Source organism: Chlorocebus sabaeus, chromosome 20, assembly GCF_047675955.1.
Source record: "Chlorocebus sabaeus isolate Y175 chromosome 20, mChlSab1.0.hap1, whole genome shotgun sequence".
NCBI classification, from domain to species: domain Eukaryota; kingdom Metazoa; phylum Chordata; class Mammalia; order Primates; family Cercopithecidae; genus Chlorocebus; species Chlorocebus sabaeus.
In genome coordinates, this window is record NC_132923.1 from 7,336,589 (window position 1) to 7,363,705 (window position 27,117).

The window sequence follows — 27,117 nt, forward strand, 5'->3', positions numbered from 1 at the left end:
TATTTATTTATTATTTAGTGTTTCTCCTCTCTTCCAGCATTAATCCATCAAAACAGGACTCTAGTGCTGTGCTGAACAGAAATGGTGATAATGGATATCCTTGTCTTATTTCTGGATTTTATTATTATTTTTCTTAAAAACTATGACATAAAAAGTATTGTTTCTGATTTTAGAGGGAGTATATCTTGTGTTTCACTATTGAGGTTGATTTTTGGTTGCAGGTTTTAAAAGATACTCTTTATCAGGTTAAGGAGGATTCCTTCTATTTCTAATTGTCAAGCCTTTGGTTTTAGAATTAGTGGGCATTGGATTTTATCCTATGCTTTTCTGCATTTACAAAAATGATTATGTATTTTTTCTCTTTAAATATATTAATATTATTATTAATTATTTTGAGATGGGGGTCTCACTGTCACCCAGGCTAGAGTGCAGTGGTGTAATCTTGGCTCACTGCAACCTCTGCCACCTGGGTTCAAACTATCCTCCCACCTCAGCCTCCTGAGTAATTGGGACCACAGGCATGTGCCACTTTGTATTTTTGATAGAGACAGGGTTTCACCATGTTGCCTAGGATGGTCTCAAACTCCTGAGCTCAAGTGATCCCCCACCTCAGCGTCACCTCAGCCTCCCAAAGTGCTGCAATTACAGACATGAGCCACCATGCCCCTTCTCATTTAATATATTATTGAGGTAAATTACATGTAAGGATTTTTCTCACATTAAACCACCTTTGTATTCTTAGGATAAATCCAACTTTGTCATGACACATTTTATGTTTTTACATACTTCTGGATTTTATTTGTATCAATTGTTTATTGCTGTGTAACAAACCAACCCTAAACTTAGCAGCTTAAAATGACATTTTTTTTTTTTTTAAACTCACAATTCTTTGGGTGGGCAATTTGGGCTGGTCTCACCTGGACTCATTTAGGTGGCTGCCATTGTCTGGTGACCTCAATAGAGCTGATGATCAAGGATGGCCTTCCTTACCATTTCAGCTGGCAGCCTACCAGTTGCAGTACCTTGCTTCTCATCCACACGGCCTCTCCAGAATGCCATCTTAGGCTTGTTCAGATGAAAATAGCATTCCAAGTGGGCGAGAGTGGATGCTTTAAGGTTTCTTGAAGCTTAGGCTCAAAAATCACATGATGGCACTTCTGTGACACTCTAGTCATCCTAGTAAGTCACAGGCCAGCCCAGATTCAGAGTGAAGAGACAGGCTCCTTCTTAATGGGAGGAACTGCAAATAATTTGTGGCCATTTAAAATGGCCAGGTGTGGTGGCTCACTCCTGTAATCCCAACTACTCGGGAGACTGAAGCATGAGAATCGTTCAAACCCAGGAGGCAGAGGTTGCAGTGAGCAGAGATCATGCCACTGCGCTCCAGCCTGGGCAGCAGAGAAGACTCTGTCTCAAAAAAAGTAATAATAATAAATAAAATCAGCTATACTTTCCTAATATTTCGTGTCAGATTTTTGTACTTATATGCATAAGAGAGATCAGCCTATAATTTATCTTTGTCATACTGTCTGTGTGTAGTTTTGGAATCAAGGTTGTATTTACCTTATAGAAAGAGTTAAAGAGTTTTTTTTTTTTTTTTTTTTTCCTGAGACGGAGTTTTGCTCTTGTTGCCCAGGCTAGAGTGCAATGGCGCGATCTCAGCTCACTGCAACCTCTGCCTCCCAGGTTCAAGCAATTCTCCTGCCTCAGCCTCCTGAGTAGCTGGAATTACAGGCATGCAGCACCACACCTGGCTAATTTTGTATTTTTAGTAGAGATGGGGTTTCGCCATGTTGAGGCTGGTCTCGAACTCCTGACCTCAGGTGATCCACCCGCCTTGGCCTCCCAAAGGGTGCTGGGATTACAAGCGTGAGCCACCGTGCCCGGCCAAGTTAGAGTTTTTATTTCAGTTGTCTATTCTTTGGAAGAGTTTATGTAAGATTTCAGTGATCTGTTTCGTGAAAGATCTGTCCCTTGTCTCTAAAACTGTTTTGACCTGGTGTTTCTGTTTTCTTTTTAGGAAGATTAACTACTGATTTCATTTCTTTAATAGGACCATTCAGAGTTTCTATTTCTTCTTGATTCAGTTTTGGTAAGTTTTATTTTGGGGAGTAGAAATTTGTCCATTTGCATTTTGGCATGAAGTTGTAGGTAGTACTCTTTTTTTTTTTTTCTGAGATGGAGTCTTGCTCTGTCACCCAGGCTGGAGTGCAGTGGTGTGATATCTTTTCTTTTTTTTTTTTTGAAATGGAGTTTCGCTCTTGTCACCCAGGCTGGAGAGCAGTGGCATGATCTCGGCTCACTGCAACCTCTGTCCCCCAGGTTCAAGCGATTCTCCTGCCTCAGCCTCCTGAGTAGCAGGGATTACAGGCACACACCACCACACCCAGCTAATTTTTGTATTTTTGGTAGGGACAGGATTTCACCATGTTGGCCAGACTGGTCTCGAACTCCTGACCTCAGGTGATCTGCCTGCCTCGGACTCCCAAAGCGCTGGGATTATAGGTATGAGCCATCATACCTATACCCAGCCATGCGATTTCTCCTCACTGCAACCTCCATCTCCCAGGTTCAAGTGATTCTTGCGCCTCAGCCTCCTGAGTAGCTGAGATTACAGGTGTGCGCCACCACGCCCAGCTATTTTTGTATTTTTTGTAGAGACGGTTTGCCATGTTGGCCAGGCTGGTCTCGAACTCTTGACCTCAAGAGATCCGCCCACATCAGCCTCCCAAAGTGCTGGGATTACAGGCATGAGCCACCATGCCTGGCCATAGGTAGTATTCTCTTATCTTTACAATCACTGCTCTTTCTATAGTTAGGTCTGCTTTTTCATTCTAATTTTACTTGTGCTTTCTCTTGTTTTCTTTATCATTCCTATCAGAGGTTTGCCTATTTCATTTGCTTGATCCTAGAAAACAACTCTTGGCTTTATTGATCCTCTCTAATTTATCTTTGTCTACTATTTATTATTTATTTATTTATTTATTTTTTGAGACAAAGTTTTGCTTTGTTGCCCAGCTGGAGTGCAATGGTGCAATCTCGGCTCACTACGACCTTCACCTCCTGGGTTCAAGTGATTCTCCTGCCTCAGTCTCCTGAGTAGCTGGGATTACAGGTGCCCACCACCACACCCAGCTAATTTTTGTATTTTTAGTAGAGATGGGGCGTCACCATGTTGACCAGGCTGGTCTCGAACTGCTGACCTCAGGTGATCCACCAAAGTGCTAGGATTACAGGTGTGAGCCACTGTGCCTGGCCTTACTATTTCATTTCAGCATTTATCTTTATTATATGCTTCCTTCTTTTTTTTTGAGACGGAGTTTTGCTCTTCTTGCCCAGGCTGGGTGCAATGGTGCGATCCTGGCTCGTTACAACCTCCGCCTCCCTGGTTCAAGAAATTCTCCTGCCTCAGCCTCCAGAGTAGCTGGAATTACAGGCATCCACCACCACGCCCAGCTACTTTTTTGTATTTTTAGTAGAGATGGGGTTTCATTATGTTGGCCAGGCTGGTCTCGAACTCCTAACCTCAGGTGATCCACCTGCCTCAGCTTCCCAGAGCACTGGGATTACAGGCATGAGCCATTGTGCCCGACCGCTTCCATCTGTTTTCTTTTTTCTTTTTTGAGACCTGGAGTCTTACTCTGTTGCCCAAGTTCATTGCGCCACTCTGGAGTGCAGTGGCGCGAACTTGGCTCACTGCAATCTCTGCCTCCCAGGTTCAAACAATTCTCCTGCCTCAATCTCCCGAGTAGAGTAGCTGGGACTACAGGCTTGTGCTACCATGTCTGGCTAATTTTTTGTATTTTTAGGAGAGATGGGGTTTCACCGTGTTAGCCATGATGGTCTGTATGTCCTCACCTCGTGATCAGCTCACCTCAGCCTCCCAAAGTGCTGGGATTACAGGAGAGAGCCACTGTGCTCGCCTCTGTTTTCTATGAGTTTGTCCTGTTCTTTATCTGACTTTTTAAGTTAGAATAGCTCAATCCTCCAGCATTAAAAGTTTTTCAATATAAGCATTCTGAGGCTACAACTTGCCCTTGAAATACCACTTTGGCCTTCTCCCACAGGTTTTGTTCTGTATTTTCATTATTGGTCAGTTACAAAACATCTTTAAATTTTCATTATGATTTCTTTGACAATACATTTATTTAGAATGGTGTTTTAAAATTTATAAATCTGTATTTTTTTAAACTTTAAGATTTTTTTGGCCGGGCGCGGTGGCTCACGCCTGTAATCCCAGCACTTTGGGAGGCCGAGGCGGGCGGATCATGAGGTCAGGAGATCGAGACCATCCTGGCTAACCCAGCGAAACCCCGTCTCTACTAAAAATACAAAAAAAGTAGCCGGGCGAGGTGGCGGGCGCCTGTAGTCCCAGCTACTAGGGAGGCTGAGGCAGGAGAATGGCGTGAACCCAGGAAGCAGAGCTTGCAGTGAGCAGAGATCACGCCACTGCACTCCAGCCTGGGCGACAGAGCGAGACTCCGTCTCAAAAAAAAAAAAAAAAAAAAAAAAAAAAAAAAGATTTTTTTGGAAATGCACATACATAGGAAAACATATAAAACATATATTTACAGTGTAATAAATTAGAAAGCAAACACCCATATAACCACCCCAGATTTAAAAAAAAACAAATAAAATAGGCCGGGCACGTGGCTCATGCCTGTAATCCCAGCACTTTGGGAGGCTGAGGCTGGCAGATCACCTGAGTTCCAGACCAGCCTGACCAACATGGAGAAACCCTGTCTCTACTAAAAATACAAAATTAGCCAGGCTTGGTGGCACACGCCTGTAATCCCAGCTACTAGGGAGGCTGAGGCAGGAGAATTGCTTGAACCCAGGTACCGGAGTTTGCGGTGAGCTGACATCACGCCATTGCACTCTAGCTTGGGCAACAAGAGCGAAACTCTACCTAAAAAAAAAAAAAAAAAAAAGTCAGGCGCGGTGGCTCACGCCTGTACTGTAATCCAGCACTTTGGGAGGCCGAGATGGGCGGATCGCAAGGTCAGGAGATTGAGACTATCCTGGCTAACACTGTGAAACCTCGTCTCTACTAAAAATACAAAAAAATTAGCCGGGCATGGTGGTGGGCGCCTGTAGTTCCAGCTACTCTGGAGGCTGAGGCAGGAGAACGGCGTGAACCTGGGAGACGGAGCTTGCAGTGAGCCGAGATGGTGCCACTGCACTCCAGCCTGGGCAACAGAGCGAGACTCTGTCTCAAAAAAAGAAAAAAAAAGAGATTATCATAGCTGAGAAGCTCTCAGGGTTCTTACTTGTAGCCCTCTCTCTGGCAGAGATGACTGCATTCTTGACTTTTGAGATCCATTTTCTTTTTTCTTTTTTGAGACGGAGTCTCGCTCTGTCTGCCCAGGCTGGAGTGCAGTGGCGCCATCTCGGCTCACTGCAAGCTCCGCCTCCCAGGTTCACACCATTCTCCTGCCTCAGCCTCCGGAGTAGCTGGGACTACATGCACCCGCCACCATGCCTGGCTAATTTTTTTGTATTTTTAGTAGAGACAGGGTTTCACCGTGTTAGCCAGGATGGTCTCAATCTCCTGACCTCGTGATCCACCCGCCTCAGCCTCCCAAAGCGTTGGGATTCCAGGTGTGAGCCACTGCACCCGGCCTTTTTTTTCTGAGACCCAGGTGACATGATGGTGTCACTCTGTCACCCAGGCTGGAGTCCAGTGGCACGATCTCTGCAACCACCCCCTCCCGGATTCAAGCGATCCACCTGCCTCAGCCTCCTGAGTAGCTGGGATTACAGGCGCAAGGCAACACGCCTGGCTAAGTTTTGTATTTTTGGTAGAGATAGAGTTTCACCATGTTGCTCAGGCTGGTCTGGAACTCCTGAGCCTAAGTGATGCACCCACCATGGCCTCCCAAAGTGCTGGGGTTACAGGCATAAACCACAGCTCCCAGCTCTATTTTCTTTATAGGCTTACCATCTATGTAGGCATCGCTAAACAATGTCAATTAGTTTTACCTGTGTTAAACTTCATATGCATATAATCATACCAGTATATACATCTTTGTGTCTTGGTTCTTTCATTCAACATGTCTGTGGGATTCATCCTTATTGTTATGTGAGCTGTGATTTGCTCATTTTTATTGTTGAATAGTATTTCAATGCGTAAGTATACTACTGATTCTTTGGTCCACTGAGGAGGGAGTTCTGGCTTATTTGCTGTTTTTTTTTGTTTGTTTGTTTCCGAGATGGAGTATTGCTTTGTCACCCAGGCTGGAGTGCAGTGGCACAATCTTGGCTTACTGCAACCTCTGCCTCCCGGATTCAAGTGATTCTCTTGCCTCAGCCTCTCGAGTAACTGGGACTACAGGCGCCCGCCACCACGGCTGGCTAATTTTTGTTTTTTCAGTAGAGGCGGGGTCTCACCATGTTGGCCAGGCTGGTCTCAAACTCCTGACCTGAAATGATCCACCCACCTCAGCCTCCCAAAGTGCTGGGAATACAGGCATAAACCACCGTGCCTGGCCTTTTTTTTTTTTTTTGAGTTGCTCTGTTGCACCAGTACAGTGGTATGATCTCAGCTCACTGCAACCTCCACAGCCCAGGTTCAGTGATTCTTCTGCTTCAACCTCCTGAGTAGCTGGGATTACAGGCGCACACCACCATGCCTGGCTAATTTTTGTATTTTTTTAGTAGAGATGGGGTTTCACCATTTTGGCCAGGCTGACCTAAAGTGATCCATCTGCCTCAGCCTCCCAAAGGGCTGGCATTACAGGTGTGAGCCACCGCACCAGGCCTGCCTGTTTTTTTCATTACCTGGCTGGCCTCTATGGGTTGAGTTTGACATCTCTGGAAACCATTCAGGGTAAATCTCTCTTCTTAGATACTTCTATATACTAAGAAAGTCTGGGCTTGAACTGCAACAGAATAATGACTGCTAAACAGAAGGAGTAACTTCCCAACTATTTAAAGTGCAATATCCCAATATGGGTTTTGGAAAGGGGTGGGAGGCCTGGATTTGAAGAGGGGCCAAGCTGTGGGGAAGTAAAGAGCATGAGGGGAGGACAGATGAAGCCTGCCCTTGGTGTGAGGACTCTTGACGTGATTCCAGGGTCAGGATTCCTGTCATCCATCTGCTGGCCCTTTGGACCACTCGGCCACTGGCATGCTTTCCAAGTCTGTATCCATGAGTGGCATCAACTGTCTCTTGGACTGGTCGGATCCAGATGGTGAGCAAAAGTAGGGAGCAAAGCAGGGGTGGCCCCTTCCCCTATACATCTCGTTGCCACTCCTCATAGCTAGCTGTTTAGGGTTCAGATGTCCTGAATTATGTTTAGCCACATACCCTTGGAATCCCTAGAATGGCTTTTTTCTTTTTTCTTTTTTTTGAGACCGAGTCTCACTGTGTCGCCCAGGCTGGAGTGCAGTGGCGCAATCTTACCTCACTGCAACCTCTGCCTCCTGGGTTCAAGTGATTCTAGTACCTCAGCCTCCTGAGTAGCTGGGACTACAGAAGCGCACCATCACACCCGGCTAATTTTTGTATTTTTTTTTTTTTTTTTTTTTGAGACGGAGTCTCGCTCTGTCGCCCAGGCTGGAGTGCGGTGGCGCAATCTCCACTCACTGCAAGCTCCGCCTCCCGGGTTCACGCCATTCTCCTGCCTCAGCCTCCCGTGTGGCTGGGACTACAGACGCCTGCCACCGCGCCCGGCTAATTTTTGTATTTTTAGTAGAGACGGGGTTTCACCGTGTTAGTCAGGATGGTCTCTATCTCCTGACCTCGTGATCCGCCCATCTCGACCTCCCAAAGTGCTGGGATTACAGGCGTGAGCCACCGCGCCCGGCCTAATTTTTGTATTTTAGTAGAGAAAGGGTTTCACCATGTTGGCCAGGCTGGTCTGAAACTCCTGAGCTCAAGTGATTCACCTGCCTTGGCCTCCCAAAGTGCCAGGATTACAGGCGTGAGCCACCATGCCTGACCTCAGAATGGCTTTATTCAAATGAGCAATCTGAATTCTGGATTTTGGCATTCTGAAACTCCTACCAATGAAAGCGGACATAGGACATAGTGAGGTTCTCCAGCCTTCCCTGTTACCAGAGATGGAGGACAGTTACCTGCAATGTACCTTGTCCTCAGATGGAGTATTGGGAGCTCTGGGTGAAACCTCTGATACATCAGTCTCCCAGCCACCGTCTCCACATGACCCTGGTGCTCTGTTCCCCTGGATAACCCTGGTGCTGTGTTCCCATGGCTCCTAAATTCTTCAGCTCTGCCCTGCTTAGACCCCGCCCTCTCTCCCTGCTGCCCACTGCCCGCCCTCAGGAATGGCGTCAAATGCACCTGCAGCTTGGGAACCTGATCCAGGTGAAGCGGGTGGGGGAGGAAGCCCTGGGCGCCTTTGTCTGGCTTTAGCTAGACACTTTTCGTCTCCTTTTGTGTTGGCAGGGAATTTATCCCAGTCCTCTGCCATTGACCTCAGGAAACGGTGAGTGTGGGGGACTCAGAATCCTTCAAAAGCCTCTATAGGGGAAGAGCAATAAGGTCTAGGCCATGGTTTTGTAGCCCCAGGGGTCTCCCTGCTTCCTGAATCATTCCTCCCCTTAACATTTCTGATCTAAGACCCCCAAATAGCCTTCCCTGAGCTGCATATAATTCACCCTCTTTTCTTTGGTTTGGATGGGCTCACCAGGTTCCCGGTAGCTGCATGAGACCGGGGGAGAAATTAGGGAAAGAAAAGGAGTATCCAGGGCACAGGGTGTCCATTGAATAACAGAGCATGGGAATTGCTTGCTGTCGTCAGTGGTATAGGGTGAAAGGGCAGATGGACTGTTGAACAGTCTTAGTGAGGGACAGTGACCAAGGACCATGGATCAGTTTAGGATGGCTCAGATAATACACCAATGGGGATTGGCCCTAAGGAGGGCTGGGCAAGGGCTGTGGAGCTCCCAGCAGAGAGGGCAGGGCCTGAAGGCAGAGTTCAGGTCTGGAAGTGGAGGCTGGGAGATTTGAATAACTATGTAAATAAGCATGCAAAATCAACACCTGCTTATTTGGCTCCTATGGCTGAAGCCTGATTAGAGTGGGTCAGCCCTCTAAGACAGTGTGGATGTGTAAGCAAGTAATGGTCCCTTTAAGATATCAGGCTCTGCTTTGTGGTCCTGAAAATCTCTAGCTGACACATCCTCCTGGCTCTGGGTTTGGGATTAGCTCATGGGATGGGGCTGATGAAATCCCAGGAAATTCAGTCCTTATTGGCTTTAGGCCCAGAGGCCTTCTCCAAACAGCAGAGAGGGTCGTACACAGGGCTCTTGTTCTGAGAGGAGAAAATGCCCCTCGGGAGAGCCCCCACCCCATACCACTTCCGTTGGGGAGCAGCATGAGAGAGGAGACTGGGCCTCCCATCCTGAGCCTGGATTAGGTAGGAAGGAGGAGTCTGTATTTATCTGGGTGGAGCCTGGAGTTTTCTTCCTAAATAGAGGGGCTTGGGAAGCTGAAATGCCCACATCCAGGAAGTCCTAGGAGGTCAGGATGGGGGCTTATCTTTCTCTCCCAGTCCTTCCTCTTTCTTCCTTCCCATTCTGGCTCTGCTGGTCATGGATCCTTCATCCAGCATCTCTCAGGAAGTATCTTTTTCTTCATTTCCAGCATTACCTCCATCTTCTCATGTATTCTTTTTCTCTCTGCAGCTGCAGCCAGCTGGAAGGACATTCAGGTACCTGGGCAGGCTCCTCCCTGCGACGGACCTTCAGCTTCCTCTTGGGAATGACTGGAAAGGCCAAGGTAGGAGTCAGCTGGGGAAGCAGGAGGCTTGGGACCCACTGCCCTCCCCAGTTCCCTTTCTCCCATCCCACCATCGCCACCTCCCACCACTCCCCCGATTAGAAACTCAGAGCAATGGTTCCATTTTTTAATTTTTTTATTTTTTTAAGAGAGGGGGTCTCTGTCTCCCAGGCTGGAGTACAATGGCACAATCATAGCTCACTGCAGCCTCTAACTCTTGGGCCCAAGCAATCCTCTTGCCTTGGCCTCCCAAAGTGCAGGGATTACAGGTGTGAGCCACTGTGCCCAGCCAAATGCTTCAAATTTTAAGGGAACACATGCTATCTCTTCCAGCCTGTATCTCTGTGTTCCAGCAAATCACCTTTTCTCTGCTTTCCCCTGCGCCTCCAGCTTAGCAGTCAGCTGTGGACAGCTGGAAGGGGAAAAGGGCCAGGAAACTCAGACGTTGAGAAATGGCCTAGCCCTCTCTCTCTTCAGGCCTCACATAGCTGACAGGTGGGCAGCAGAAACCTCAACCATTGGACATAATAATGATAATAATTACAGCACTACTTTTTACTTCTTCATAGAGTATCAGGGTTTGCTAAGTGCTTTTACACTCATAATTTTATGGGTGGATACAGCAGCTGAAGATGAAATCAGACCACAGGCAGAGTAGAAGCTGGGAAAGTATATGATTATGGAAGCACATGCATACCCGTACGTGTGCGGCCATGTGCTGTTCTGATCCCAGGAAGTAAAGGCACATTGTTCTCATCCTTATTACAAACCTTCGGGCTCTAGTGAAACCAGGAGCTCTGCCTACTCCTTGAATTCATTTCCACTTTCTTCATTTACTGTCAGAGTGAGCTGCCCTCCTTTTCCTCCCCTGGCCTCTCCAAGTATGCATGTGCTTTCCAACTTGGGGCGGCTTCTGAGTATTGAAAGAAACCCCAGGGAAGTCATCATCATATTCACCTTGAAGAGTCATGAGATTCTCACCAGTAAGTTTGCCTGGGCTCCTTCCAGCCCCACCCGCAGTGCCAGGGTTCTCCCCCTTTCAGCCTTTTTTGGCCAAGATTCCCTTTTCTCTGGGTGGGCTGGGAAGGTCAAAATGAAAGCAGGTCATGTTGTTAGCACCTCTCACCACAGGCCATGGGTGGGGAGTTGAGGCCGATGGAGGCATGAGACTGGGTGAGCCTCAGAAGAGGAGCAGCTGGAGAATCTGAAAGCTGATGGGAAGGGAGGGCAGGTGGGACAGTGAGGTTTCTCTCCCATGGGGGAACGGAGATCTCGAGGGAACAAAGCAAAAACAGAAACTTGGGGTCTGAGTCTCACCTTCCTACAGGCTGGCTCACTACAAGGTAGGGGAGTCTGCTAGTGGAATCACCCCCTTTTCTTGCCGTGGGAATGGTAGGGGAAGTCAGTACTGCCCAGGGGCCATCCAGATCCCAGTTAGTCTGTGTTTGTCCACCCTTGCCCTAACAGTCTGATGGAGGGTTGAGTAACCTGGTGAAGGGGAATGAGGGCAGAGACTTTGGAGCCCAGATGGGGAACAGGGAAGCGCCAGAGTGAGTCAGGACATTGCCTCGCTCAGCCTTTCCTCCCCACGTCTGTGGTCCTGTCTTCCTTTGTTTCCCTCTCTGCCATCTCCTGGTCCATCTTCCTTCCACCTTCATGAATATGTGGGCCTGCTTCATTTAATCTCTTTCTCCATAAGCAGTAAACATCAGGGGGTGGGGCTGGAGAGAAGCTCAGTCAAGCAGTGAGAAAAGGAAGTGGCTTAGTCCCTCCTACTTGAGTAGCATCGCACACTTGATGAAACACTTTCCAGGGGTCAGCTCATTTAATTCTTATAACAATTCTGGCAAAGATAAGTATTTCAATCTCAATTCTACAGACAAATACTTAAAGGTTAGTTACTTTGCCCAAGATCTCACAGCTCATAAGAGGTGGTGCCATATTAGAAACCCAGGGCTTTGGCTCTGTATTGCCTCTGTTTCTCTCAATAGCCCTAACACAACAGTTCATTCCCTCTCATCCTTTCCTTCTTCCAGCTTCTGGCTGGATGGCCACTTAAGGCAATTTGGCCTAAATCACCTCTTCCCAGAATATACAAGGTCCAGACCAATAGAAGAAAGAAGAAAAACAAATCACCTTGGGACAGTGTAGAGCTTGGGCTTGGGTATCCCCAGGAGACCCATCTTTTCACCAACTGGCCAAGACTTTGGCAACCAGGTTCTTCCCTGGGACCTCCTCCCTATCCCTGAAATGGGAGGGACACATTTCGTCAAGTTAAATGGGCTAAAGAAGGTGGTGGCTATTTTTAGATCCTGGTAGAAATGTTTGTTTTTGTGTATCTAAAAAAAATATTTCTGAAAATCCAGAAGATATCACTGGATAGGAGTAGAGGGGAGGCCGGAATGAAGAAGGGGCTTGGAAAAGGGGGGCAGGTGACACCAAAGGGAAGGGAAAAGTGTTCATTGTTCAAGAGGATATAGAAAATGGAAACTGAGTCAAGCTGCAGGCCAAGCTCACTAAACACAGGTGTTTTTAAAGGCAGAACACTTTTCTTTACCCTGTCCCTAGTCCCTTTCCTTGTTATTCATCTCCTAAGGGGAAGAAGAGGGCATAGGGTGAGGGGTAGGGTAACAGCAGGAGGATGGAAAGTAGACTGAAGGTTGGGGTGGAAGACAGAAAAGGGTTTGAGGGTCGGGTCCTCTTCTTTCATAGAGACCTTCTTAGTTGAGTTGAGGGACCGTGAGGTCCCTTGAAAAACCCCAGGGTTCAAATTCTGCGTTTCCTGGGTACCCAGGCTGGAGTGTGGCCCTTTAAGATTCTATCCATAGCTTGCAGCACTCTCCTGCCCCAGGCCTGGGAGAGAAGCTGAGGTCCCACCCCAGATCTTGTCTCTGGGCCTCCTGTGGGTGGAGCCTTGAGGCCAAGATTCTAGCCTCTGGCTGTCTGTTTTTAAATTTAGTACATTCCTGAGTCTTGGCTGCCCACCTCAGGGGAGGTGAGTCTGGAGTTCTGGGGCCAGGAGCCTCAGGACTCTTGGTTTGGGGGAGTTCCTACGCCCTCCCTGTAGGTAGGTATCCTTGGCAGGTGCAAGCCGGGAAGAACCAGCTATGGCCCTGGGAAAGTCCTTCCTGCTTTCTAATTTTCATCTAGCCTGAACTGGGCATGGTTTATTTCCTCTCCCTTTTTCCTGGTCTTTGCTATTTAAGGATTCTAAACAGGGGAATGGGTGAAGAAAGAGGTGAAGAAGGAGTTGCTAGGCAGGAGGGGAAGCTGGAGGGGCAGTGTAGGGGTAGTGCTGGGGGTGAGGAGCCTAACCAGCTCAGCCAGTGGTGAGGCAGTGGAGCCCAAAAATAGTGGCAGAGGCTAAAATTGGCACCTACGAGAGTGCTGAGTTGGGCTTGAAACCTGCAGCCTGGCCCCACTGCTGAGCCAGGGCAGGGAGCTGCTGGATCTGGGTTGGGTCTCCCCTCCCTCCCTTCTTCTCCCATGCCCTTTGGGGCCAGAATCAGGCAGGACCCTGTTAACCGAAGGCTCTGTCCCAGGCCTCTGTGTGCTTCTAGTTTCTCCTGAGAAACGGGAGACCCTGAGAGGCAGAAACGAACTTCATTGTAAGTGATCATAGTTAGACTGGAGGAGGAATTGTCCCAATAGCAGGAAACTCACCCAAAGTGGCAGCTGGCTCAGGCTGGGGAAAAGGGTCCAGAGAGATGAATGCCCCCACCTTACCCTGCTTCTCGTGGAGAGGCTGGTTGGGCCCTAACTTTCTTTGACTAGGGCAGGCTGGTTTCTGGTCTTTCAGTTTCGGCTTAACTTGCAACAGAGAGAACTGGAGTTAGACACATGGAAGGCCTTCGGTAAAAGTGGAGAATCCCAACCTAGTCCCCCAAAGTAGCTGGCAGAGGCGGAGCTAGGAGGAGGATGGGCAGAGTGGGGTCAGGAAGGCCCCAGAAGGGTGGGGCATGTGGGAGAATTTTCTTCTCTCTATTCTTCGACCTGTGCGAGTGAATCCTACCCTTCCCGTGTACTAGTGTACTGAAGACTCAGCGTTTAGTTCTCCTCTGATTTCCTCTCTCTCTGGCCACACCTGCCTCAATCGTAAAAGGGGGTCAGTCTGCTCAGGCCTGCTTTGATGGGACCCCGAAGGCCAGGAAGGAACTGGTCTTGGGTTCTCCAGGAGCTGGGGGCGGATGGAATCCTCCAGCCTGTGGGTCTTTAAAGACTGAGGTAACGCAGTGGGGGAGGGAGAAAAGGAGGGGGAGGGGAGAAGGGAAGAAGGGGAAGGGAGAGGGGAAAGGGCAGACCTGGGTCCGGCTAGGGCTGCCGGGCTGGGTTTTAGGAAAAGCAGAGCTAAGAGGCGGGTATCTGGGGCTAGAGGGCGCCCCCAGGCGCTGGAGGGGAAATGGGCAGTGGGGCCCCTCAAACCTGTCCTAGGACCCTCGTACCTCTCCGAGCTGCCCCCACACAAACCCTGGCGTCCCGTCCTGCGCGCCGGCACCCCGCCCTCCCTCCGCTCCGCCTCCCCCCTTCCTGAGCTTGGGCGGGGGAGGAGACTAGGGTTTGAGGAACTGGTGCTGGGTGCCGGGCGAGGGGAGTCAGACTTCCTGTCCCCGAGACCAACGCGTGCGGGCCGGACCCCTCCCCCCGCCCTCCCCCCATAGTAGCCGGACGCCGGGGTCCGCGCCGTGTCCTCCCTGGTCCCCCAGTCCGATTATGTCTCGGATCGAATCCCTCACGCGGGCACGGATCGACCGGAGCAAAGAGCTGGCGAGCAAGGTGGGCTCGGAAACCCCTCTCCCTCCGCCGCGGTCCTCGGGGGCTCCCCGAACCTCGGCACCCGCGGTGCATCCTCTGTCTCCCCGTCTGCTTTCTGGGCGCCAAAATCGGGCGGAGCGGTGGATCGGCAAGCGGCGGGACGGGGTGGGTGGGGACTGCGAGCAAGTGGGTAAGGGTGGGGGGAGCGGCAGACGCGACGGTGCTGGGATCCCGGGAGGGAGCGGAGCGGACCTGGGCATGGTCGCCTCGGAGCCGGCGGGACCGAGTGCTTTAGGCCGCTCGAAAGAAAGTTGCTCCGGTAAGGGACGGAGCGGGAAGAGGGAAGTGTGTGTCCCGGGGGTGGGGGCGGTGGAAGCTCCGGCACCTCCTCTCCCCCCGGGCCCTACCGGCTGGGCCTTGACATAGCGACCCCTCTCAACCCCCAGTCGCTGGCTTGGTCGTTCCCCCTTTGTCCCCGCCATCCGGCGGAGGGGACGGGAGGGGGTGGTTTCCCGGCTTCCTCCTACCACCACCACCACCTCTCCAAGACAAAAGTCAGCTCCTCCTCTCCTCGCAAATGGACTTTCCAGCTGTGATTCAGTTCTCCCCTCTGGGTGGGCGGGTGGCTGGGGTCGGGACGGCCGAGGGACGGCTTACTTCCCCCAAGCCATCATCTCTAGGTGAAGGGAGCAGAGGTCTTTGTGTAACTGGGATCCTTTCCTCCATCCTTAGCACTTCTGCCTGGAACATAGGGCCTCCATCCCTATCTGCCCCGCCAGCCTCCTAGCTCCTCTTTCTCCCAACCTGAAACCCTTAGGCTGACCCACCTGGCACTATGCATTGTGTTCCCTGACCTTCCTCCTCCTCCCCCAGCGCTCTCATTCTCTTATCTGCTCGTCTTGGGGTCCCTTCTCCTAGCATTTCAGGAGTCTGGGTGTATAATTATCCACACTCCTCCCCCATCATGACCTCTTGGCCACTCCTCTCCAAGTACCCTTTATCCCTGCCTTTGTACCAGCCCCATTCCCAAGTGCCCTGACCTTTCCACACCCAGATCCCAGGAAGTGATGAAGCTGACTTGCAGGTGAATAAGTCAGAGCTGAAAGGAAGGTGGTGCCTGCAGACAGCACCTCCCAGCTCCTTTGGGCCCCCCCACCCCCGCACTGTACCCATTATCAGAAAGGCCAGGTCCCAGCCCAGAGCTGGTTTAATCTCTGGCTTCTCTCCGACCTGAGTGCCCTACCCTGGTGCCAGCCTATGCTGATCACCGTCTTCAGCCAAGGGAGCAGTACCCCTCTGGAGTCCTTAAGTGTGATGGAAAGCCCTCCCCTCCACGTCCCTGCTGGTTCCTAGCCAGGCTACCTGTCTTGATGCTAAACTGGGAGAAGCAGAGGTTCCATCCTGGGTTGGGGGTGGAGGGCCAGGGAAGGCAGCTTTAAAAAGACTTTCTTTCGGGGGTTGGGATTAGATTTTGCTATCCGGAAAGCAACGGGGGATTTGAGTAGGGCCTAAGACAAACAGAGGGCCAGGGTGAGGTGGCTGAAGTGTGGTGGAACAGTGGGGTGGCAGACAGGCTCTTCACAGCCCTGCGCCAGGCCCGGCCCCAGCTCCAAAGTCTGTTTATTTTTTCAACCGTTTGAGCTGAGACCCTGGAGTAGAGCCAAGGGGGGCGGGAGAGGTTTTTTGAAACCACGGAAATTTGGTTCCACCCTAAAAAGGAAAGCCATGGGGGAGCCGGTTGGGGGAAGACCTGGCTAGGGGGTATAGAGAGAGGTTCTGGGGGGGCAGGTAGATACTGGGATCCCTTTTCGATTATTGTGGGGAGCTGGGAGGTCAGACACCTGGGTGTTTATGCTGTTTTTGTTTTTTTGGTGGTGGGGGGACTGGCTCTTTCTACCATGGGGGCTGGCTGTGTGGGGTGGGTAATTTGGGAATCTGGCTGGCAGCGGGGAGTGGGGGGCTGAGTGGGTGGATCTGAGAGGGCAAAGAGACCACAGGAGGAGGGTGGTTGTCAGTTTGGGCTGGTCGGAAGGGGAGGGCCACCTCCGGAAAACTGTGGTTACAGAAGGGGGAGTTGGTTCTTAGCCAACAAACCCTGGATCCCCTCTCCCCCCTCCCCCCAGCACACCAGCTGTCTCCTTTCTTTTTATACTGTGGTGGGAAGTAGAGGGGCACCCGCTGGAAAAGACATTATTTGAGGAAGATGGTCTCCCCTGCTACCTCCTTGCGGGGATGGGTCACAGCTAAGCCCTAACACCTCAGCCCTTCCCCATTCCTTGCCTCATTCCCTGGGAGCTCCTCCTAGGAGGAGGAATGTAAGTTTAACCTGCCCCTTTCTCTGTCCCATACTCACAGGATCTCTCTGTGTAGCCCCCTCCATGCTTCCTTTTTCTTTCCACTCCATTTCTGTTCTCCCAGGCTGTCTTCAGTCCTCCACCTCCTCAGTTCTCTCTACTCTACTTCCTACCTCCACAAGCCCCAGACCTCACCGGTCCCCTTTCTCTCTTTAGCCCCCTGTTCCTCCCTTTCTCCTTTCCCAAACCCCAACCATCATATCCCTTAGAACAAAGGGTCCTTTTCTGCCAAGCAGGGACCAGAGGTCTAGGGATGGCTGTGGAGGCTGGGGGTCCCCTTGGCATCTCTGTGGTGGGCAGGTGGAGTGGGGAGTATGCAGAGCGACTATTTCTTTGTTCTGAGGAATGGAGAGGTGGCCGGCTTTGTGTGCAGGACTAGGAGTGCAGCGGAGAGGAGGGTTGGGGGAGCCCAGGAGGGAGCTAAGAGGGCTGACGGTGTTGGAGGAGAGTGGAAGAATAGGGGGTCCTCCCGGTGGCTGAGGCTTCTGGGGACATAGACAAAAATTCTAGGGGTCGTGGAGGTTAGGGAGAGAGTTGAGGGGGAGGGGAGAAGTGAGGATGGGGGAAGGGAGTCTAAAGCTTAGGGAAGTCACTGAGTGACTTGCAGGAGGTTAGACAGGGCCTAGAGAAGGACCTGCTGAGGCCGACCAGAGGAGTTACAGTGGGGTCTGATCTCAGCCACTCTGGCTGTGGAATTTGACCTTGGAATCAAGGAGGGGACGGATGTGAATGTGTGCATCCCCTGTGTGCATCTTACTGGTGTGCTGGTGTGTCAGTGTGTTTGTCTGCCTGCCTGCCCTCCTATGTCTGTGCCCAGATGCTCTGGGCCACTGTTTTGAACAGTGGTCAGCAAAGTAGGGGTTCGTACTCTCTGGCCATGAGAAAGTAGCTTCATCCTTAGCTTCAGTTTCTGGTTGGAAGTATCATCTAGGAGCTGAGTGAGCAGATTGGTCAGGATTTCTGAAACTGGTAAGAGAAAAGGCTGAGAGGAGCTGGCTGGACCCTTCCGGGTTTGTTTATGTCTCCTTGGGAGAGGGTGGGGGTGGGGTTGCAGGCAGCAGCTGCCCCCCTCCCAACCCAGCCGGCCTGCCCTGTGCCAGGAGGGCAGGGAGTCCTGGCACAGCTATTGTTCACTTGCACAAATGCCTGTCTGTTTGCATTGCTACCCCCCTCTCTCTCTTTCTGCTTGTCTCTCTCTCCTGGCCTGACAGGTGTGGCCGGGTAGGGGGCAGGCTGGGGTCCAGGATGCTTGGGTCTCAGGGTCCCTAACCTGATTTATTCCCTGTGGCCCTTAGCACCCCTCTTCTGTTTCACCCGTACCCACCCCCATTGCGAGTGTCTCATCTTCATTCACTAAGCAAGCATTTATTAAGTGCCTTTGTGTGTGCAGTGATGTCTTTCTGTGTTGTTTCTGGCTTTGGCATTAGTGTTTCCATTTGGCTGCCTTCCCCTCAGCCTCCTGTCTTCATCTTGTCCCGGGAAGCTCATAAAGGAGCAGGGCCTGGCTGAGACCACCCCAAGCCCTCTTCTCAGTCCCACTGCCAGCAATCCCTCACCTCTTCATTTCCCAGCCCTATAGCTCCTCCTCCAGGACTTAGTGCCCTTCATAGCCAACGGCACCTCTGCTGTCCAGGGGCTGAGACACAGGTGACTCGAATCCCAGTGGAACACTCCACGGGCTCTCTGGTCACTATTACAGAGGGTGTGGACAGAGGTGTAACCACCTTGGGGAAGGGGCTGCTGCCAGGTGCAGCTGGAGGAGAGGTGATTCTGAGTACTCTGTGACTCTCCCAGAAGTCTTGATTTGGACATACCTGAGAGAGAAGCAAAGGCAGATGAGAGAGCTGGGCACGGTGACTCGCACCTGTAATCCTAGCATTTTGGAAGACCAAGGCAGCCGGATCGCATGAGCTCAGGAGTTTGAGACAAGCCTGGGCAACATAGTGAGCCCTCATCTCTACAAAACTACTAAGTTTTAAAAATCTATTATTAAAAAAAGAAAAAGATGAGCGCTTAGGGCCTGCTTGGAGAAGCTCTACCTCGCCTGGGTAGATCTGCCTGGCCTTGCTGCCTGCTGGGAGCACAGGAAGCCAAAGTCCTAGCCTTGGCATTGCCTTCCCCTCCATGTACGTCACTGTTTCCTCATCCCTTAGCCTGGGAGACAAAGTGGAGAGAAGAAGGGAGACTGTGTCTGCCTTTGAGCTTTTCAGTAGAGATCCACAATGCCCTCTGCCATTGCTCCCAGCTTTCTTTCTTTCTTTCTTTCTTTCTTTTTTTTTTGAGACAGAGTCTCAAAAAGAGGCTGGAGTGCAGTGGCGCCATCTCGGCTCACTGCAAGCTCTGCCTTCTGGGTTCACGCTATTCTCCTGCCTCAGCCTCCTGAGTAGCTGGGACTACAGGCGCCCACCACCACGCCTGGCTAATTTTTTGTATTTTTAGTAGAGACTGGGTTTCACCATGTTGGCCAGGATGGTCTCGATCTCCTGACCTCGTGATCCACCCACCTCAGCCTCCCAAAGTGGCTGAGATTACAGGCGTGAGCCACTGCGCCCGGCCTCTTTTTTTTTTTTTTTTTTTTTTTTTGAGACAGAGTCTCACTCTGTTGCCCAGGCTGGAGTGCAGTTGCGTGATCTTGGCTCACTGTAACCTCCACCTTCCGGGTTCAAGCAGTTCTGCCTCAGCCTCCTAAGTTGTTGGGATTACAGGCACTCACCACCACACCCGGCCAATTTTTGTATTTTTCATAGAGATGGGGTTTTCGTAGAGATGGGGTTTTGACCTGACTGAGGCTGGTCTCAAACCCTTGACCTCAAGTGATATGCCTGCCTCGGCCTCCCAAAGTGTTAGGATTACAGGCGTGAGCCACTGCGCCCAGCCCGGCCCCGTCTTTCTTTCCCGAAAGTGACTGAGATCTGGGATGACAGTGGAAGGAAATTTGGGGTTGGTCTTCTGACTTCCAGAGGAAACCCTCAGGATCTAAACTCAAAGGAAATAGGAGAGAATGGCTTAGAGCTCTTCAGGAGGAGGGAGAAAGGAGAAACAAGAAGAGACAGAAGGTTTTAAAGCTCTGATAAGGAAGGAAGAGGGTTCCCAGAGTAGGAGCCAGGGTGCTGCTGAGACCCCATGTCTTGGTGTCTATACATCCTTTCTTGCTTCTTTGCTTCCTTCCTTTTCTTTCATTTTGAGACATGTATTGGGTGCCTATTGTATACCAGGTATTGTGGTAAGGGCTTTCATGTTCTTTCTTTATCCTTGATGTAGCAGTAGTGTGGATGAAGGTGTGTAGCAGGAAGGACTTCCCATGGGATTTGTGAGAAAGAGACAGAATGACTCTAGGGCTGAGCGTGGTGATTCACACCTGTAATTCCAGCACTTTGGGGAGGCCGGGGCAGGAGGATCACTTGATCCCAGGAGTTCGAGACCAGCCTGGGCAACATAGCAAGACCCTGTCTCTACAAAAAAAAAATTTAAAAATTAGCTGAGCATTATGATGCATGCCTGTGGTCCCAGCTATTTGGAGGGCTGAGATGGAAGGATCACTTGAGCCCGGGAGATCAAGGCTGCAGTGAGCCATGATCATGCCAATGCACTCCAGTCCGAGCAACAGAGTGAGACCCTGTCTCAAAACAAAAAAAAAAAAAAGAAAGAAAAAGAAAAAAAAAATGTCTCTAGATGCTGGAGAGCAAAGGACTGAACCAAGCAGGAAGGGCCTCTGAGCATTGGAGTGGGTGTTACAGATTGTGGAGCAGTGGGCCCTTTTTCTTCGTGAATGGATTGGGTCTTGGAGGCAAAGGGCTGTCCTACTTGAGCGTGGGTAAATGGGAGACCAATGTGATTATCTTAAGAATACCTGGAAAAGAGTAGGACAAAGAACCAAACAAGCCCACTCACTCCACCTCTAGAGCAGGCACCACTGGTAAGCAGGCCCTGTGTCCTTCCATCCTCAGAAGCCCGAGCCCTGGGGCGGGCACAGGCGACCTCCGGGACAATAGCACTAGGCAGTGCCAGGGCTGCTTGCTGCTGGGCAGTGCCCGTGTTGGGATGTGCTGCTGCTGTGGCTGCTGCCCGCTGCTGGCCCACCTAGAGCAGGGGTCACTTCGAGAGAGGGTGAGTGTTGGGAGATGGAGGAGGCAGGGCCCAGAGTACCAGGGCTGTCTGTGGAACATTGATGCCAGAGAGGGGAAGGGCCACTAGAGACCCTGTTCTCTGGCTCCCCCAGTCCTCTCCCTCCATTTGCCACCCTATCTGAGCTGGTCGAACAGATGAGTGTTTGTGGATGCCACAGGGGGAGGGTGGAGGGCAAAGGGCAGAGGTCAGGTGTGGAAGAGGGTACTTGTAGCAGCACTGGGGCAGAGCTGCAGCACTGCCCATTCTGGAGTGACCTTGGTCCAGTCATGTTGTTTTTTTAATACTGTTTTCAACTGGCTTGCTTTTACTTATGTTTTTATTTTTATTTTTATTTTTTATAGAGATAGGTCTCACTGTGTTGCTCAGGCTGTCCTCAAACTCCTGGCCTCAAGTGATCCTCCCATCTCAGCCCCACAAAGTGCTGGGAGTACAGGTGTGAGCCACCTCGCCGGCCTCTTGCTTTTAATTCAAATGTGATATGTGCTCAAACTTTTGGTTTTTGTTGTATAGAAGGATGGGAGGGCAGGAGAGGAGGAGAAAAGGGAGAAGGTATGGCAGTGGGAAGAGATATTTGGACTTGGTATTTGAGGTCCTGTGAGGTTATTATTCAAAGGTGAATTTGAACTTCTTTTTTTTTTTTTTTTGAGACAGAGTCTCACTCTGTGGCCCAGGCTGGAGTGCAGTGGCCCAATCTCAACCCACTGCAGCTTCCAACCTCCCCGGTTCAAGTGATTCTCCTGCCTTAGCCTCCCAAGTAGCTGGGATTACGGGTGCCCGCCACCACGCCCAGCTAATTTTTGTATTTTTAGTAGAGACAGGGTTTCACCATGTTGGCCAGGCTGGTCTCAAACTCCTGACCTCGGGTGATCCACCTGCCTCGGCCTCCCAAAGTGCTGGGATTATGGGATTACAGGCGTGAGCCACCACACCCAACCTGAAGTCGAACTTCTAAAGAGCTTAATTTGGCACAAGATAGGTGGAGGTTAGACCAAAGGGAGCATTTTCTAGTGGTCCAGGTAGGTAGGTATCAGAATAGGAGAAAGGAGGCCAGAACAGTTTAGAGGTTTGAGTTCGAGGCTAGAGGCAGCTCAGCTTCCTGAATAAGCCTAGGTAGAGGAGCAGTTGGCCTGCGTGAGGAGGAGGGGAAGAGAGGCTGTGGGCGGGAGAGGAGAACAGTGGCGGAGAAGCAAGGCTGAGAAAGGGAAGGCAGAGCGGGAGGAGCCCAGGAGGGAGACCCTGGGAGGAGAAGGGAGGACATGGAGAGACCAGGAGACAGGAGGAGGATGCGAACAATAGATGATTGGGGATGAGGAGGATGTATAAGGGGAGAAGGGATTGACCCCAAGACCTCTGGGCTCTGGACATCATCAGGCAAACCTGGAGCTTGAGAGGAGAAGCAGGAAAGAGAAGGATCTTGGGCCACCAGGAAGCTCTGAGACCCTAGGCACTGTAGCCCCATGCCCTCTGTCCCTGCACTGTTGACTCAGCCCCTCCACACTTCCCCTTTCTACCCTTTTCTGCCCCAAGCACCAGGGCCGTGCATCTCTTCCCCTCCTCCACCTCTCAGCTGCTAGCGTGGCCTTGGCTGAGTCAGTACTGGTCTCCTAGAGTCTGGGCTGAGTGCTTCCCGCTGAGCTGTAATCCTCTGTCCCCAGCCCAGGTCCTCTGACTTGGGGCTTCTGGATCTGGCAGATCTGGATCCCTCAGCCATCTGGATCCTGCTCTTTGATTTCTGAGAGCCTGAGAAACCTTGGAGGGAGTGGTCTTCTCAGCTTCTAGTCCTGCTCCAAGAGGGGAGGGAAAATCCAGAGATCGGAGGTCACAACTGAGGAAGGTCCTAGAATAGTGGGAAGAGTGATATCCCCCTCTTCTCACCTTCTTAGGCTTTTTGGGAATCGCAGGGGCTTAAAGAGGGACAGATTGGAGGTCAGGGAGAATGACTTGACTTGCAGAGGCAGGGGCACTGGGGAAAACGGGAGACAGCAGAGATGGGAAACACTGGCTCAGAGGCTCCGAGGAAGGTATGCACCATCTCTGCGGAGACCAACACTGAAGGATGAAGGGTAGATGTCAGAAAGGACTTCCTAGGATGGGAGAGACCAGTTGGGTAAGGAGCAATTGAGGAAACTCTCCTAGGTTTTAACTCTGGAGAGTAGTATGAGAGGGATAAAAGTTAGACTGCAGGAGAGATTTTCCGCTGGAAGCAACCGAGATGGCTGGCTGAGCTTACTTACTTAAAGATTCCAGAGCGGAAGAGTGACCCAAAGGCAGCTGCCCTCGCCTTGAGGTTAGTAGGGGACATGCTGCCTCCCAGACAGGCCCTGTGTGTTGAGGCTGAAGGTTGGTGAAAAGAGTTAGAGGTCTGGGATCCTGATCCCTGGGTTGAGGGTGGCAGGGGAGGCATTCTGCCCCCTTCAGCCAATCTAACAAGGGGATCTCCTGCCCCCCCACTGTGACTGCCACAGAGACAGCGGCTCCAACACTGGTTGTCATGGTTATAAGAGGAGCTAACTCCCATAGATTGGAAAGCGCTGGTGAGCTGGCACCCTCCGCTTCGCCTGCTCTCCCCTCCTCTCTGCGCATCTTCCCCCTAGCACAGAGAGGAGAGTACAGCAGCTCGGGGGCGAGCAGAGCTAGGGCTGGGAAGGTGGAGTGAGGACGCAGAGACCTAGAGCCAGGGAGATGAGTGGCAACAGGAGGCAGCCCAGCCGCAGGGGCCAGGTAGGTCAGGGACCCAGAACCCATCCGGGCTGACCGCCCCAGAGCCTGGCCTGGTCATTCCTGGACAGCTGCCTCTGACACTCAGTTGCAGGCTCTGCTTTAGGAACTGGTGTCTTTCCAGCATCCTCAGGCTGGCATTTCTTCCTTGCCTCTGCCCCCAGCCTGTCTCTCTGGACTTCAGGCACCCCGGCATTTTCCAGCCTCACTTCCTCTCCCTCTCATCCCTTCCACAGACCCGGGAAAAGGAGAAGATGAAGGAAGCCAAGGATGCCCGCTATACCAATGGGCACCTCTTCACCACCATCTCAGTTTCAGGCATGACCATGTGCTATGCCTGTAACAAGAGCATCACAGCCAAGGAAGCCCTCATCTGCCCAAGTAAGTTGTTTGGACCCTGAGAGTCACCCAGACTCGGTGCCCACTGACCCTGATCTTTTCATCTGTTTTTTCTGCCTGGATCTATGAGGGTCACTCTTCTCTCTGATCTCCGGCTGGGCACAAATGCCAGGGCCAGATGCTTGATCCCTTGCTCCCTGTCCTCACACTGAGGGGTGGTGGCTGTTGGAATATGGCATAAACCGGACTATCTGGGAATGTGGGGGAGGGGAGGCTGGGCTGGCTCCTCTTGCAGCTGTCATCCACCAGGCACCCCCCTTGCTCCCCGAACAGCTGCTAAGGGTTAGGGGAACTGATTGGAGTAGGAGCAGGAATGTTGTATGTGTGGAGGGGGTGGGGTGGGGGGTGATAGAGGAACTGGGTGGAAAGCTGCCAGCCTTGCAGCTGGCTCTGCCCATCTTGCTGGGCAGAGCTGGGCATTCAGGACTTCACAGTCCCCTTGCCCCTTTCTTTCTATTGACTATGGTCAATAGAAATCTGCTGTTTCAAGCAGAAGATGGGATTAGGAGCCTTCATCTCAAATTTCTAGTGAGAAAGAGGGAATGTAGCAGGGCTGTGTGTGTTGGGGGGCAGGGGTTAGAATTCCTGCCCTTCATCCACATCTGAGTGTGGCCCTGTCTTTAGGGAGTATAAGCCAGGAATTCTTTCCTTTCCCAGTATACAGAGGGCTCCTGCTGCCCCCTCTCCTTCAGTTCCTCCTGAAGTTATGGCAGAGATGCCTCTGATTAGAGCAGGATCGAAGGTATTGTGACATGCTACTGAATAGCGGACAAAAGCTCTAGCCTGTAAATCCCTATGGAACTTGGGGAAGGAACCCCCGGAAAGAACCAGTGATGGGCAGCCTGCTCGGGTCCCCTTCCAAGCAGTGGAAGCTTTGTCATTTTGCTCTTCACAATAAACCTTGCTACCGCTCAAAAAAAAAAAAAAGAAAAAAAAAAAAAAGAAAAGAAAACAACCCGTGAAGGCTCCCTACTTTCCGCACTGTTCAATTTAGAGTTGTGAGGATGAGGAGGGAACCCCAATCTAGATCCCTGTAGAGACCTGACAAAATTCCCAATCCGGAAGCTTGTTGCCAGGGGAACAGGGGAGGTGGGCAGCACTATTTTGAGAGCAGGTGGAAAGCGGAGGTTCGATCCAGAGAGCTGAGTGTTGGGGGGAGGAGAAGGGAGCTTCAGGGGGGTGGGGGCAGCTGCAACCCCCACTTCTGTCTGCCCCCTCTGCTCCACCCAGTTTGCCTTGTATTTGTGGAAGTGAGCGTGGTGCTGGGTATTGTCTGAAAGAGTTAGCAGAGTTTCCGGTGTCGTTGGATGGGGAAGGGGAAGCTGGAGAGGGCCAGGAGCTGAGGGCATGTCTGGGAAGGGCACGGCCCAGGGTCGCAGTGCCTAGGCTCAGCGAATCCTCCTTTCTTCTTTTCTCCTACCCCATGGCAAGGTGGGGTGGAGGATGGCGAAGAAGCAGATGGAGTGTGGGAGCTGTGGATTTGCCTGAGTTGGGGGAACAGGACTCCCTGGGCCTGGAAGGGAGAAGGCCAGGCTTGGTGGGGAGGCGCCTGTCCCTTCTTTACCACTGGAGCCACCAGCCTTGGAGCTGTTGAGGCCCAGCCAAAGTGCAGGGCATGCGGTGCAAGTGAGGGAGCACAGCCTTTGGATTCAGGCCACCGCAGTGTAAACCCCAGCTCTCCCACTGGCCATGTGACCTCTGACGGATGGTTCAACCACTCAGGACAGGTTCCTCATACGTGAAACGAGGATAACTGAATCTCCCTCCATGGGTGGTTAGGATTAAGTAAATGTGGAACATTTGCTATTATAAAAGTTCAGGGAATGTAAATTTCCCCTCTGCCCCTAGCCCCCATCCCGGCTGCCTCTGTGCCATCTTCTGTTCTGTGGGAGTCCTCTCTTCCATCTGCCATTCGCAACCACCTTCGTGCTTCTTGAGCTCATCTCTGGCAGCCAGTGACCCCTGCTCCCCTCTGGTCCACCCTTCAGGCCACCTTGGGGTCAGGATTGCCCATCCCACTTGATTGATTAATTTCATTCAGCACCTATACCCCCTCACTTCATTTCCTGCTTGAAGGAAGAGGGAGGTGGGAGGAGAGGGACTGGGGTGTGGTAATGGCCCAGAAGTCGGGGTAGTGGGGAGAGTCCCTGAGGACTGTGTGGCCAGGAGGAGATGGGTGTCTGCATGTGGGTGTGTCCCCTCCTGTACCACCCGGCCCTCCCTTCACCCTCTCTACCCCACCCTCCCAGCCTGCAATGTGACTATCCACAACCGCTGTAAAGACACCCTCGCCAACTGTACCAAGGTCAAGCAGAAGGTGAGACGGCAGGGAGGGCAGAGGGCTGGGGGAGAGGGTAGTGAGTGTGTGGTACCCTCATGCCTTTTCCATTCATTCCCTACCCTGTGTTTCTCACCACCCCACCTCCTCACCAAGGGGCAGCCCAGACCCTCAACCCCAGGCCTCGGGCCCCAAGTAGGCCGGGCCTGTTGCTGCAGACATGTCCCCGCAGCACTGGGCTCAACCACCCTGATCCCCTTAACTACAGTGCCAGCTTTCTCCTAAGGGGGCTGGCCACCTAGCTCCTGCCCCATGCCTCTTTGGGTGATCCTTGGGTGATAGCCATTCTTGGTATCTCTCTCCTGCTCTCTGTCTCACAGCAACAGAAAGCAGCCCTGCTGAAGAACAACACTGCCTTGCAGTCCGTCTCCCTTCGAAGTAAGAGTGAGTAGTTGGGGAGTGGAGGAGGTCCCCTAAGACCCTGGACCCCAGGCTGCTCAACCCATGGACTCTGCTGCCCCACTAAGGTTGTTCCCAGGCACAGCGCCTTCCTCTTCTCAATTGGAAGCAGATAGTGGGGGCCTAGGAGATGGTTCAGACTCTTGGACTTAGGGACAGGAGGGAGAGTCCAAATGGGCATGAGGGCTGGGGATGGGTGGTCGCCTGAGCCTGGCCACAGCCTGTATTTTTATCAGTTATTTACACTGCATTTTGGGAGTGTTGGTAGCAGCTGTCAAGTGTCA

The 27,117-nt window shown here is 51.7% G+C and overlaps 2 protein-coding genes and 1 long non-coding RNA gene across 19 annotated transcripts in view; 2 read left to right on the plus strand and 1 right to left on the minus strand.

Annotated features, from left to right (window-relative positions):
- The window catches only part of LOC140709437 (uncharacterized), a 31,527-nt gene extending 23,150 nt beyond the window's left edge, over nt 1–8,377 (plus strand). The window contains exons 4-6 of the mRNA XM_073008184.1: nt 2,054–2,092; nt 7,076–7,203; nt 8,248–8,377. Coding sequence (XP_072864285.1) covers nt 2,054–2,092; nt 7,076–7,203; nt 8,248–8,377 — 297 coding nt within the window. The remainder of the gene's footprint in view (nt 1–2,053; nt 2,093–7,075; nt 7,204–8,247) is intronic.
- ARHGEF2 (Rho/Rac guanine nucleotide exchange factor 2) overlaps nt 7,177–27,117 on the plus strand; it is a 45,610-nt gene continuing 25,669 nt past the window's right edge. For 7 of the 17 annotated variants that reach the window (XR_012089918.1, XR_012089919.1, XR_012089920.1 and 4 more), the window contains exons 1-5: nt 8,411–8,450; nt 9,652–9,745; nt 23,934–24,078; nt 26,346–26,413; nt 26,755–26,818. Coding sequence is in view for 13 of the 17 variants with exons in the window: in XM_037997787.2 (XP_037853715.2) it covers nt 9,728–9,745; nt 23,934–24,078; nt 26,346–26,413; nt 26,755–26,818 (295 nt within the window). In the remaining 4 variants the exon portion in view is untranslated. The other 10 variants (XM_037997789.2, XM_037997792.2, XM_037997793.2 and 7 more) reach the window with 7 other exon arrangements.
- On the minus strand, nt 9,886–13,598 carry LOC103223864 (uncharacterized). Its single transcript, XR_012089922.1, has 3 exons — nt 13,409–13,598; nt 11,882–11,990; nt 9,886–10,658 (listed from the first exon to the last, which is right to left on the minus strand). It is a non-coding gene; the product is annotated as an uncharacterized lncRNA (long non-coding RNA).